The 15,029-nt window shown below is 38.8% G+C and overlaps 1 protein-coding gene across 4 annotated transcripts in view; it reads right to left on the bottom strand.

The window, feature by feature from the left end:
* Positions 1 to 557: 557 nt before the first annotated feature.
* The window catches only part of pdcd6ip (programmed cell death 6 interacting protein), a 72,520-nt gene continuing 58,048 nt past the window's right edge, over positions 558 to 15,029 (bottom strand). For 2 of the 4 annotated variants that reach the window (XM_052023125.1, XM_052023127.1), the window contains exons 14-19: positions 14,623 to 14,757; positions 13,550 to 13,644; positions 11,224 to 11,350; positions 7,442 to 7,498; positions 3,576 to 3,778; positions 558 to 1,154 (exon numbers count right to left, since the gene is read on the bottom strand). In XM_052023125.1, the coding sequence (XP_051879085.1) occupies positions 992 to 1,154; positions 3,576 to 3,778; positions 7,442 to 7,498; positions 11,224 to 11,350; positions 13,550 to 13,644; positions 14,623 to 14,757 (780 nt within the window). In that variant the 3' untranslated portion in view covers positions 558 to 991. The remainder of the gene's footprint in view (positions 1,155 to 3,575; positions 3,779 to 7,441; positions 7,499 to 11,223; positions 11,351 to 13,549; positions 13,645 to 14,622; positions 14,758 to 15,029) is intronic. The other 2 variants (XM_052023128.1, XM_052023129.1) reach the window with 1 other exon arrangement.

Raw genomic sequence — 15,029 nt, 5'->3', positions numbered from 1 at the left:
ACATTTATATGGTTGTTCCACTTGAGTTTCTAGTCAAAAGTGACCCCCAAGATGTTGATGGTTGGGAATTAGTGCTCTTCACCTGATATGGCATAAGTATTACCACTGCTCAGCCCATGCCTTAATACCATGGCTCCTCAGTCAAATACTGCCTTGATATCAAACATTTCTAGAATTTACCTATTGAGTCCATGTCTGGACCAAAATTGTGTCAAAGCCTGGGGCTGAAAGGTCCTGGTTAAAACTAACCTGTGCATTAAATGAACAATGCTTCTTGAATTTAAGTATCAATCAAGGCAAGATTGCAGAGTCCAGCAAGACGACAATACAAAACAAAGTTCTTCTCAATCATGTCCCTGCATTAAAATTAATGGCAAAGCCCTGCATCTGGCCCTTTCGACTGTGGGATGTTCACATGGATTCTCTACCTTAAGTAGTGGAAACTATCACAAATTCAGGCTCCCTGCTTTGAATCAATGACATCTTAGAAATGAAGTGTTGCAAATTTGTTTTAGATTCTGTCATCTTCAATATGTTATATGGTAAGGAAACCACACTTTGGTCATAATTATTTTTAATGTATATGATTTACAAGGCCCTGATTAGACAAACTTAAACATTAGGATGTAGGAAAATAACATAAATCAGATGTAGTTTAAGTAAAGATGTAAAAGCAGAAATACATACACAGTCTGCCTTATATTTATGCAGCACTTCAAACCCACTCCCCAAAATTAGAAAAAAAAATCTAGTCAACAAAAGATTTCTCTATTAAGCAGTTTTATCATGTCTTTGCAAAAACCATGTCAAATTTGCTAAGTTCCTAGTGTTTGTTGCTAAAAAAGTTAAATTTAGTGCAATCATAGATTTTTAAACAGTACCACCTAATCAGCATTTACCTCAGGTTAATGTTTAAGAGTATGCAATAGATAAAGGACTGAGGTAACTTCAAAATTAATAGTGACATAGAATCTTTTACAGACAATGCTTCTTATTGCTGGTAGTATTGCTGCTGAGGGTAGGGGTATCCAGGTTGTTGAGGCTGCTGGGCACTTTGGAAAGGTGACTGTCCAGGAGGCTGAAACATGTATGGCACGTTGTACTGGCCATAGGCAAATTGGTTGTATGCCATTGGCATGGGCATTGGGTAATACCTGAAAAAATAAAACATGCAATGTTAGAAAAATGGGCCAATCCTCTGAATCACATCCCATTCAATATCTGTGCTCCTATGAAATAGGAAGCAGTGACTCATCACTTCCTGCCTGACCCAAGGCTTCAATGTCCTGATCATGATCTAACAAGCAACAAGATCAGAATGACCAATAATGAAAGAGACTGAGCTGTATCGTCAATAGATTCACAGACTGCAATGGTCAGCTTTTGCATTTTCTCTTCCTCAGTCTCCTTCATTTATACTCTTGCTGATTTTTGTTGCAATATACAGTACCTTCGATGTAGTTATTTTAAAATTCATGCCTTTATATCTTAGCCCTTATGCTTCAGCATCCCACATTCCCAAACATGTTCAAATATAATGAAAATTTGATTGGGGCAGGGAGGTTGAGAGAAGGGGATTGGGGAAAAATACATGACGAGAGAATGAACAAGGTTAATTCGAGTTTGTTTTCAGATCTAATGGGGGAATGTCACAGTTGGGCAAATAATACACATAATTCACTTTAATCACTTACTTAACACAAATTTCATTGGGTTATACAACATGGAAGTAGGCCCTTCAGCCCAACTCATCTGTGCTGACCAAGCTAGTCTCATTTACCTGTGTTTGGCCCATATCCCTCAAAGCCTTTCCTATCCATGTACCTGTCTTTTAAATGTTGTAATTGTACCCACTTCTACCACTTCGTCTGGCAGCTCGTTCCATAAATCCACCACCCTGTGTGTGAAATACTTGCCCCTCATGTTCCCTTTAAATCTTTCTCCTCTCACCTTGAACCTGTGCTCTCTAGTTTTAGACTCCACCACCATGGGAAAAAGACTGGCTTTTTTTTAAAACAAATCATCCCTCAGCCTCCTACGCTCCAGGGAAAACAGTCCCAGTCTATCCAATCTCTCCTTATAACTCAAACCATCCAAGTCCTGGAACATCCCTGTAAATCTTTTCTGCACCCTATCCAGCTTAATTACATCCTCCCTATAGCTGGGTGACCAGAACTGCACACAATATTTCAGTCTCACCAAAGTCCTGTACAGCTGTAACATGATATCCCAACTTTTGTACTCAATTTCCTGACCGACAAAGGCAAGCATACCAAATGCTTTCTTCACTACCCTGTCTACCTGTGGCAGTGATGCACTTCCAATCCAACCAACTATTAAGCATGAAAGTCATGAAACAGTTGCTGATGCTGGAAATAATAAACGGAAACAGAAAATGCTGGAAATACTCCGGTTTCCTGAACCCAAATCATTAACTTTGTTCTGTCCCTTCCACAGATACTGCCTGAACTACTATTTCCAGCATTTCCAACTTTTATAATTAAGTAGAATTGCAGCAAGGAAATTCCAGTAAGAATGCTCAAACAATGTTAATTTAAGTTGTAATTATTGAATCTATCATTGCTGAAGCAACACAATGCACAATGACATCCACTGTTCTGAATCTGTATTGCCAACATTTACATTTCTTTGCCCAAGTCAAATGAATATTTTCAATCAAAAGGAAGCCTGAACACATCTTTATAAAGCTACATAAACAAGTAGGTAATTCTCACCAATTTCACTCAGAACATCAAACTAGGTCATCTTTACTCATTGTTGTTTAGCCAGTAAATATCCAGCATATTGAAACAAGGCCTAACTGATAACTGACTGGGTATTGGGAAAGACCAACGAGTCAGTGGTTTACTTGATGGAATTTGTTAGAAAGCCTGTTGTGCCCATCATTCCGTACACATTACAAGATCTAACAGGTTCTTCATTGTACTATTTTTGATGGTGTATTTGTCCACATAATAACAGTTAACATTGAAAGCGATCCACTGATTGTGAATTGTTGCAGATTAAAATTTGCCTCTACTCAAGTTATTTGTACCAATATGTCTATACATATGTCAAGTGACTCAGGGAATCCTTCCTATGATGTGTAAATTAGAGGACAATGGCTCACCCATCTTTGCAACTGTAAATGCTGTTAAGTACGTTTTTGAGTAATTTTTGGAACAGAATAAAGATCTTCCCTAATGTAAACCCAGCTTCAAATCACACAGAGTGCACAACCCAATGAATAATGGAACACTGAAATGCCAGAAAATCTTTAAAGCTCTAGTTGTACCTCTTTCAGCTGAGAATGGTTGAAATGCAATACACTAAAAGTTATTGCAATAAATCATAACAAAACTATTGTGTTCTGGATTTCCCTATTTCTCTGCAATTTCATATGAAAACAAAGTTGGAGATGAATATACTTTTAATTGTAAAAGTATAGAGAATGTTTTCCTATATGAGCTACCTGTTCCAAAATCAAACCAGCTTACATCATGTACCATTACTTACAAAATTACAGTAGTTTACCTTGAGTCAGAATGACAACAGAAACTCAAATCAGCACTTACCCAGGATATCCTTGATAGGAGGGGTACGGAGGTCCCTGGGCCTGTGATAGCACACCAGTGCCTCCAATAGAAGCAGGTGAGGCAGAAACTGGAGCTGAAGCTGGAGCACTTGTGCCTGGAGGAGCTGTGCCAAATGGAGCAGCTGGGTAAGTGGATCCAATATTCGGAGGGGGAGGACGTGCAGGGGGCTGAGGTTTAGGTTGCTGTAAAAAAAAAAGATTGGAATGAAATAGAAAAATGCTTTCATTTTATCATTTATGAATTTTTATGCTGAATGTATTTCCTGTAAAACAAGAAGCATCCCAAAAACATGCACCTCTCCTGATCCAGTTAGTTACAATATGAACAAAAACCATGATTCCAACACCCAAGACTACTTTATCTAAACACACTAGCAACCACCACCATAGTCAAGCTGCATAGTCCAACCTTACTGCAACAAATCAGTTCAGGAGTTTTAGTTGAAAATCATGTCCTTGTTGTTTGGAGAGACAAAGGAGACATAATTCATTGACTGTCAGCCGTCAGGTATGTGTCGATGTTCCATAGGGAAATAATTGAACAAACTAAATGCAAAATGAAATGGACTTCTCCTATAAAAATAATGACCATAAAGCAACAAAGTTGGACATGAATACACCGTTAAGTGCAAAACAATGAACAAATGTTTCCTGCGTGAGCTACCTGTCCACATTCAAACCAGCTTACATCATGCACACAGGAAACATGTTTGCCCATGACTTTACAGAATTACATACTTTAAATTGTAATTATTGAGTACTTTTGTTGTACGAGTGGAGGATAGCAGGAGTGAAAACACACAACTTGTAAAATAATCTCATTTGGCTCCAGGTTTGCTGTGCTTAAAAACAGACCTGAATCTCACGGCAAATTCTTCTAGTAGCAGAGTAAATGTTTTTTTTAATTAGTTCTGCAAAAGCGGCCACCATTTTGTAATGCCACTCTGTCTTCAGTTCAATCGCTAATCACAATGTAGAAGGAGATAAGTGCAAAAACAATCATGTGGGCTCAGGCTGGACAGGAAGGGAGGGGATGTCAGAAGCTTGGAACCTGGGGAGAAAGGGTGAATGAAGGTCAGGAGGAATGGGAAAGATGGGATTTTGAGGGGGAAAAGAAAGGGATTGGGGAATGGGATAGATTCTGTGAAAATGGACCCAGCATTTCTTGTGGAGTTATGAATAGCAATAACAAGAATCATCCATGAGGCAAATGCTTAGGATCAAATTTTGGGTGATAGCAATGCTGCCAAGTCTCGAGTGGTAGGTAAAGACAATGCAGCAAGATTCATTGAGAGCTGGCAACAGCCTATAGTAGTGCAGTTGGTCCAGGGGAGAGACAGTTGTTCTTTACGATCCCTGTTTAAAAAAAAACACTATTTAACCAGGAGCTGAATCAGGAAAAATTAGAATTTGTATTCCTCTATCAGGTTTTCCCATGCAATTTGCAGAAGCATCCAAAAACAGAGGGGAAGCTTAGACTGATCCAACTCTGGTCTCAGGCAGCCACCAAGCAGGCCTAATAACCCTGACCAAAACAGACATACTGCCTGTACAAATGAGGTGGATGACAACACATCCAAATATTGGTGTAGAACGCTCTTAAAAGACAAGGGAAAGGTTTACTTATTGCCAACTCATTTGTGCCTACATAACTTTTGAGGAAGCCTAACCCAAATTCATGGCCCACATCAAGCACCAGGATTTCAAACTCTGCCCACCACAAAATGAATTCAATAGACCTGCAACACCAGGGTCAAAAGTTTCAAGCAATATCCCCAAAACAGAAATCCCTGAACCTGTCCAAGTGTGGAAGTTATGGTGAAATTTATTTACTCCTGGAGCGAAGTGCCTAGAAACCCTAGATGTATCTTGGTGAGCTGTATTGGAGTTAAGAGTGGTACCTTGACCACTTTTGTCAATGTCCTACTGCAGCAAATTTCACTTACACTCAACGTCCAGATCAGGTAGTGACAGAGGGGGGAGGGGGAGTGGACATGTTGAACTTGCCCTGTGGATTTGGGCAAGTTTCTCACATTCCTGCAAGCCCCTCTGTCCAACTCTGAATTTAAGCCCAAAACATCGACTATCCATTTCCCTCCACAGATGCTGTCTGACCTGCTGAGCTCCTCCAGGAGTTTGTTATTTGCTCCAGGTTCCAGCATTTGCAGTCTTGTCTCCAAAACATTGGACAAGCCGCACTTGGGAGTATTGTGTACACTTCTAGTCACCACACTAGAGGAGGGGTGTGGTAACATTAGGAAGAGTGCAGAAGAGATTTACCAGGACATTGCTTGGCATGGAGTGTTTTACTTATAAGGAGATTGGATCAGCTGGGTTTATTCTCACTGGAATGTAGGAGGCTGAGGGATGACCATAAGGTTTACAAGACTAGGAGAGGCATAAATAGACTCTCCTAGGGTAGGGGAGGACATGGGTTTAAAGGTGAGAGGGGAGAAATTTAAAGGAGGGGCAAGTTTTTCCCCCACATAGAAAGTGGCAGTTTCAATGGAACAAGCTGCCAGAGGATGTGGTAGGGGCAGATACAGTTACAGCATTTAAAAAGGCATCTGGACAGGTACTTGGATAGGAAAGTAGAGGTACGATTCCAATGCAGGCAAGTGGGATCAGTGTAGATAAGCACCACACTATTGACCTGTGACTTGTGGATGGGTCTGGGGAGTCAACTGAATTATTCACTGCAAAATGCCCTGCTCTACAGAACATAGAACGGTACTGCAAAGGAACAGGTCCTTCAGCCCACAATGTCTGTGCCAACCATGATGCCAATCCAAAGTTATCCCACCTGCCTGCACATGGTCTACATCTTTCCATTCCCTGCCTATTCATATGCCTGTCTAAATGCCTCTTAAACTTTGCTGTCGTATCCACTTCCCCTGGCAGCATGTCCCAAGCACCTACCATTCCCTGTGTAAAAAAAATTCTCAAATCTCTTTAAACTTTCCCCCCTCCCCTTAAATCTATGCCCTCTAGTATTTAACATTTCTGCCCTCAAAAAAAAGACCATCTATCCTGTCTATGCCTCTCATAATTTTATATACTTCTATCAGGTCATCCCTCAACCTCCAACACTCCAGAGAAAACAAACCAAATCTGTCTAACCTCCCCTTATAGTTAATACTCTCTAAACCAGACAACACCCTAGTGAACCTCTCCTGCACCCTCTCCAAAGCCTTCACATCCTTCCTGTAATGCAGTGACCAGAACTGCACACGATACTCCAGGTGTGGTATAAGCAGTTTTGTACAGCTGTAACAAGACTTCCCAACTTTTATACTCAAGACGTCAACCAATGAAGGCATGCATGCCATACGCCTTCTTTACCACCCTATCTACTTGTGTTGCCACTTTCAGCCAGCTGTGGACTTGCACCCCAAGATCCCTCTGTACATCAATTCTCCTCAGGGTCCTGCCATTTATGTGTACTTTTTACATTTGACCTCCCAAAGTGCAACACCCCACACTTGTCCAGATTAAACTCCTTGTGATTTCTCTGCTCACATTTCCAACTGGTCTTTATCCTGCTGAACCCTTTGACAACCTTCCTCACCGTCCACAATTCCACCAATTTTTGTGTCGTCTGCAAACATACTAATCAGCCCACCTACATTTTTGTCAAAACCATTTATACACAAATCACAAGGCAAGATCCTCGAGGATGAGAAAGTGCTTGAAGAGTCATTACAACCTGTTAAATCTAGAAATATGAAACATTTCAACTCCCTTTCAAGCCCAATTGTATACCCCGTGGGTTACTATGTGTACAATCTCTTGTATTCCCCCACACGCACAACAAAACTACATAATTAAATAGTTAAATATAACTACTTTTTCACAACCACTGGATGAACCTGGAGTACGTTCAGGAGCCTGTGGTGCGGATTGCTGGAAAATAAACAAAAGTTTTGAAAAGGGACAGAAGAAAATGTTATAGACATTTTAATATCCAAGGGGTAATCTCATGGAGACTTGCTGTCCGTGCAGATTTGCTAGATTCCTCCAATTCTCTGACTTCATGTGCCAGCAATGGTGCACAGAAATTATCCAATTAAGTATGCATAAAAGATAAATATAGCACAAATAATGAAGGTCCTGAGGAAGGGTCCTGACCCGAAACGTTGACCATCTGCTTTTCTCCACGGATGCTGCCTGGCCTGCTGAGTTCCTCCAGCATCTTGTTGTTTTTTCATTGCACAATATATTTCTTTTTACACTGAACACAGAACCAAGAACCTACTTGTGCTAGTGACACTACAATAAAACACAAATTAATGTTACATTGCCAAATTTATGCAAAATATTTAAGGCAAAAGATGTAAAAAAAAATCAGAGATCAAGAGATGGATAAAAATGGGATGTGTAGTCATAACAACTAAAGGCAAGTTAGTGATATAAGAAGATAACAAATCTTCATTAGTCACATGTACATCAAAAGACACAGTGAAATGCATCTTTTGCGTAGAGTGTTCTGGGGCAGCCCGCAAGTGTCGCCACGCTTCCGCTTAATTATTAAAGAATATTTTGAAACAAATATGATAAAGAGAAAGATAGTGTTAGTAATGGGATAAATACTTAGTTTTCACATTAGGATGAGTTGACAAGGCACATTAAAACTGCTACAAATTAATTGATGAAAAATAATTAAAGGAACCAAAAGCAATTTTTGCTTAGGATACAGTAAACCCTTAACTTCCATGGTTTTGCCAATTTACGGTCGATCCCTTTGTGGATACAAAAGCTTCCAGAAGTTTAACAGGACAATTTAAAGGGTGCAAATAAACAAAAAAAGTATTCTATAGTGATGTACATTGGCAGGGATGCCTGGGTGTTTTCTAGTGCTGCTCCAGTGTTGGCCTGGTGCTTCCATAGCACGGCATTTATATTAGCCAGGATGTCTCCTTCAGCAATGGTCCAATTTTGACTGAGATGCTGGTTACGAGAAACTGCTGGTTAGTGAAATGCCAGATAACCAAGCTTTACAGTAGCTGGTGGCGATCACTGAAATAGCAGAATTACCAGCACAATACACGATTACAGTAGTTTGCCAGTACAAGCTAACTTTTACATTACTTATTACTACTTTATATACATATTGCACTTAGATTTGTGTTTCGATTTCCCTAATTGCAAAAATCGTACTTGTAGTTTTTGGGATTCGCAGGCACTTCTGGAATAAACCACCAAAGTTAAGAGTTTATTGCTGACCTCGGATATTAATAAAGAATCAAATAGACTGGAGGCGTTTATAGAGGAAACTTAAATTAAAAAACAAACTTCAAAATATCTTATCCTTATCTCACATGAAAATGATATTTTTAATGAAATTCAAGGCTATTTAATTCTGGAAGTAATATAAACTACATTTTAATAATGATAAAAATAAAGGCATAAGCATGCAAATGAAAGTAAAATAATTTGGGGAGTTTTAGTTTAAAGAAAATCCAGCAAAACAGCATCAGAGAAAGGCGCCTCACTCCAGACGTTTGCATATTTAAGATGAAGCATGCATTTTGCAATACTTAACAGATAAAACACTGATCTGCTGGAGGAACTCAGCAGGTGAGCAGCATCTGTGGGAGGAAAGAAATTGCCGATGTTTCGGGTCGGAACCCTGCATCAGGACGCCAGATTCCAGCATCTGCAGTCTCGTGTCTCAAAAACACTGATATAGTTAGATTCTACTTAGAAATAGTAAATTTTTTTGCCCCATCCAGTTGGTGAAAGAATATGTTTCTCCTACAGTATTCTTGTTCTTTCCAACTATAATCTTTTCAGAATGAAGTTGTTTCAAGCTACATTAAAATGTGATTGACAAATAAATAGGCAGCCAAGCCACTTCTGAAGGTAACGAAGACAAGCTACTTGGTGTGGAACTGGAGTCAACGCAGACATGCTGGGCAAGGAAGGCAGGTTTTGTTCCCTGAAGGGTCATTGTGAAGCAGTTCAACATTGATTCCAGACAGCTTCACAATAATTTTTACAAATACATTCTTGGTTAACCCACCCCCACACTTAGACACTTAACCTGCCACGGTACAATTAGACCTCCACATTCAATACTGAATGAACTCATAAATGCAGTTAAACACCAAGGTTGTCAGGATTTTCCCGGGCAAAATGGATCACTGGGAATATTTTCCACATTCATTACAATTAATGGTCATTTATGCTCTTTTTCCACCATTTATACACAAAATAAAATCTGTCACAAACATGTGCAAATATTAACATAGAAACAAAGTCTGGAAACACTTTTTGCACTATTTATTTTTGTAACTTATAGGTTTTTATGTCTTTGCACTCTATTGCTGCTGTAAAACAACACATTTCATGTCATGTCAGTGATAATAAACCTGATTCTGATACTCAGCAAGTCAGCAGCATTTGTGGAAAGAGAAACAGAGTTAACTTATTCCCAGACCCAAAACATTAACTCTGATCCTTTCCACACCTGCTGCCTGACCTGCTGAGTGCTTCCAGCAATTTGTTTTATTTTAGATTTCCAGCATTTACAGTTTTGACTTATTTACTCACTCTACAAGCATTAAGTTTTAAAAATATTCCTTCCTCCATTTAATTAGTAATTTTCTGCAATTTGGTTAACATGGGTTAGTTACAAAAAAATTAAATCACTGTCAATTTACCACCTTTGAATGAATGTTTTGTATAGCAGTAAACATGTTGTTTAATCATTTATAAGGTGAGGGTTTCACTGGCAAGGTCAGTGAGAATATGTGACTTACTACAACAATAAGTGGTTGGAATGAATAGTATTGATGCATTTATGGGGAGTCTGAGCAGATACAAGGGAGAAGGGAGTGGCAAGTTATGTTGATAGATTTAGATAACAAAATACAGAAGCAGCTTACGTGGACCAGAATCGTTGGCATGGACTGGTTGGATCAAATGGCCTGCTTCTCTCATTTTCTCATGACATGGGCCAAATGGCCTCCTCTTAAATCTATCTATCTATCCCTTCAATCTCATTCCCCCACCTATTTCTTGTAACCTACTTCTCTTACATGTCCATCAACTGCACCCTGATTCGCTTATGTAACCCTGACAACAGCAGTGATTTAAAGTAGCCAATTAACTGTTCAACCAGCAAGATTTTGGGATGTGGGAGAAAATCAGACCATTTGGGGGAAAACCAATGCCACAGGAAGAATATGCAAGCTCCAAAGCAACAGTGCCACAGATCAGGATGAAACCTGGTACGCTGAAGCTGTAAGGCAGCAACAGTCTCTGCTGCATCACAGTGATTCACGTCCCTTGTAATCCCATATATTACCCATTCCCATTTATCCAAGAAGGTAGCAGAGAGCTGCCTTCTTGAACTGCTGCAATCTGAAAAGGGATTTCTTATAACTGATTGCCTTGCTAAATCGTTTAAGTCAAGTCAAACATGTAGTTACAGATCACGTTACAGCCAGTTCAGGGAAGTTACTCAGGCAAGGACCATGAACACAGTGAGTAGTTTTTTTTTATATAAATTATTCTTTAAAAAATTATATAAAAGTGACTTGTAGCAATTCCACTTGAAAATCATTTCTTTTGGATGCATTACTGCTGTCAAATGATTCTGATCACAAAGATTTTATTTTACTTACAAATACAGTTCTAGGTGCAGGAGTTGGAACAGGGGTGCTTTCGTTGACAGAAACTGCAGTCTGGTATGCAGGCACTGCTGGAATATTAGGAGCACTGGGTTCTTTAGCCATGCTCTGTTGCATATCCCTAATAAACATAAAAAGGTAACATTAAGAACTTCAACATTCTGGCTTTCTTGTGGACACCAAGTTTCTGCAATGCTTCATTACAATATCAAGGCAATTTAAAAAGAGTGGAGATAGATCTGTTATGCATCCAACAGCTATAGAATGTCTTCAAGGGTTTTTAATCAGGAGCCTTCTTTCCTTAGGTGTACTTTTGATGGCAGAATGAGTTGGTGCATCTTAGTAGTACCACAGGAACTGTTATAGGACATTTAGCCCAGAGAACCCATTCTTCCAGTCAATGAAATCTTAGCTGATCTGCACCTTAACTCCAGTAACCTACTGTGACTCTATACTTACCTTCTTCTTGGGCAGTCCCTCGAGATTGAGGATGACTTGTTCCCACTCGAGTTTTGTTGATTCTGAAGTGCCTGATGAGGCCAATGTGGGAACTGCAAATTCTTCCACAGATGGGACAGATAGCTTGTGAGGAGGTGCACACTGTGCACCTCTCATTCAGGACTTCTGTATTTTCAATGCACAAGCTCAACATTCGCAACACCATCCCAACTGCACCTTCTACACTGAGCTGCCATGGGCCAGAGGTTCCCAGGAGTCAGTGGGGATGTTGCACTTCCTCAATGAAACTTTGGTCTTGAAGCTTTTCGTCTGTCCACCTGGCAATCTCCTCCCATGATAAGCTTAGAATAGAGTATCTGTTTCAGGAATCCAGTATTGGGCATGCAAACTACACATTAAAGCAAAAATCTATCATATCTCAGATTTAGAATTACTAATTGAGCCAGCTACTGCTTTTATTGGAGAAAGTGAATAGCCTGGTATTGATGTTAAGGTTTAGATCTCCTTACACCAGGGAGGAAAAAAAAAATTTGGTAATACACTGTGGTTGACAGTGACGCAATTTTCCTAAAAACTTCAAAGCAAAGGAAAATGGCACATATACTGACACTGCATCAAATTTTGAGGAAGAGAATACCTAGCAGGCTAAGCAACCAATAACAAATTAGAGACAGGAGGCTTATCAAATTAAAGTATCCAAGAAAATAATGGCACTAGTATGACAGATCTCCAGGGTAATTTAGCTTTCATCCCCAGGTTTACAAAAAGTAAGCAAAAAAGCTGTAAGATGCCCTACCTATTGAAGGATAACTTCCATCAAAACATGCACGAGCCTACAAGCAGATATGCCCTTAACAGGGGAACTTCCATGTGGAAGATATAATGTTTTCTTTCACTCAATAAAGCACCAGTTAATGCAGTGTTAACTTCCCTGCAAATCTCTCAGTCACAGGCTATGAAATCTGCCTTCTGATGCAAGAACAGCGAGTTCATTTAAATGAATGGGCTGCTGAGAAAAGGGGAAGAAAGCTTTATTTGATTTCGTTTAAATGTTATATTGTCATTCTTATAAATTTTAAGTCTTTTAATAATGCTCTCAACATAATATGTATAAATTGTATTAAATACATAAATCATATTATGTTGGTAATTTATATTTTTCTTGTGAATGTTGTGTATCTGATGCCACGTGCCTGTAATGCCGCTGCAAGTACCTTTATCATTGCACCTGTGCACACATGGACTTGTACATATGACAATAAACTCGACTTTGACTACTGAATGCCATCTGGAAATCTAAATCAACCATATATTATTTTGGCTGCTTTGCTAAAAATATTCTATGGTTTGCTAGACAGGTTCAATCCATTACAAATTCACATCAGCCCTCTAGATTCAGCTACAATTTCTCTTAAGTGCACAAATCACTCTACTTTTTGTTTCCAATAATTTCCCCACAATGGTATGTAATTTTGAAATTTGTCTCTCTCATTTCTTAAATCATGTTGGGCACTTTCCAATCTGAAAGATAGATCATGGTGCAAATTTCCCACCAATACACTCACATTATCCTCGACTACTCATTTCTTATCATAGTCTTCTAAGTTAGTGATTCACCTTTTCTCTCAATCTACTGGCTGAACTTCCACCTTTTTAATTGTACCTAGAGTAAACAGGTGCTGGTCTTTATTCCTAACTGGATAACAGCATTTAGTTATGGTTGGAACACTAGAAACAGAAAGATAACATGAAACCAGTAATACAACAATTTCTTGAGAGCAACATTGCCAGGACAGTATTTCTGTAAATAACAGTCATACAAAATGACCTCTGAAAGAATAAGCTGAAAAATTACACTTACTTTAAAAGTTCATCTCTTTCAGTTTTGCGAGCAAACACAATGTCAGAACATTTCGTTTGGAATTTCAGGAGGATTTCAGTGAGCCCATTGTAGAACTGTAAATGAGAGATATTTATATCTAGCATTGCAGCAACTGTTTCCCTTTTGTCCTCATAATGATGCAACTGCTATAATTTGACAATTTTGCCATGAGTATAAACTACTAAAGGGAAAAGATAAATGTTTGCAGAACATTTACAACAATATGGCTGCATTTGAAAGGGATAGAGCTAGAGGGTTTTATATCAATTGTCCTGTATTTGAAATCTCATCATATGCTTGCTTAAAGGAAGGATGCATTCTTCTTTGATACTTTCTCCTCCTTGCACATCATTGAGAATGATGCTGATTTAATCTGTAAGCTCTGAGAAAACATTACTTCTAGTTAGTTCCATTGTGGGGGCTAGGCCAGCTGAGTACTTTCAGCACTTTTTTTTATTTATATTCCCAACAGAATCAGAAGTCAGCGATAATAAACCTGATTTTGCAGCAATTGAGAACCAAATTGATTTTGAGAACCAAATTGATTTTAAGAACCCTCTCCTTTCCAACTACAACATGGTGCACTTTGAAAGAATACTTGGGTAGTTACAAAAATGCATTTACATCCAAAGGAGGAAAACTCGAAAATGCCAGAAAAAAATGCAGAGATCACAATGTGAAACCGTGATCACTTAAGCCAAAGCAAGTTTCAGCCAAAGTAAATGTGCAGCCCTAATCTATTGTGGTTAGCCTTTCTATTTGAAGACAAGAACCTTAAATAAACTGGACTTTGCACTAAGCATCAAGTTTTTCATTTTACAATCAGAAAGTTGAAAAAAATAGGTTGGAGACCAAATTGGTCTTAGGGTTTTGTTAAATCAGCACGCGAAAACATCCAAAATGAAAGCATAAGAAAAAAAATACAAATTTAGGTTTGTTAAACATGATCAACCCAATACCAAATAGTATTCTAGTGTGTAAATTTAAGACTACATGTGATGTAAAAACACTTCAAATATTTTCTACCAAAAGTTAAGAGTCAAAATACTCACTTTTGTGCCTTCTCTCAGGTTACTGACAAGTTCAACAAACTGATCATGTGCTGCCGCCAGCTTCTTAAGTACTTCTTCCCTCTGAGCAGCATTGGTGGTTGATTGTGTCGACTTTGAAAATTCTTCATGAGCACTCTGGACAGAACAGACTCACAGAATTTAAACTGTGTTCCAACCTCGCAATAATAAGATCAATTCAACTTGAATTCAGCTAAAGTAAATTGGTTTATTATTGTCACATGTACCGAGGCACAGTGGATAAACATGTCTTGCATACCATTTGTACAGATTCACTGAGTTTGTGCAAGGGAAAACAATAACAGGATGCAGAATAAAGTGCAAAAGCTACAGAGAAAGTGCCATGCAGATAGATAATAAGGTGCATGGTTATAACGAGGTAGAATGTG

The sequence above is a fragment of the Pristis pectinata genome, chromosome 9 (assembly GCF_009764475.1).
Source record: "Pristis pectinata isolate sPriPec2 chromosome 9, sPriPec2.1.pri, whole genome shotgun sequence".
In the NCBI taxonomy this organism is placed as follows: domain Eukaryota; kingdom Metazoa; phylum Chordata; class Chondrichthyes; order Rhinopristiformes; family Pristidae; genus Pristis; species Pristis pectinata.
Note: the sequence above shows the minus strand (reverse complement) of the source record. Positions and strands in the feature narration are given on the sequence as shown.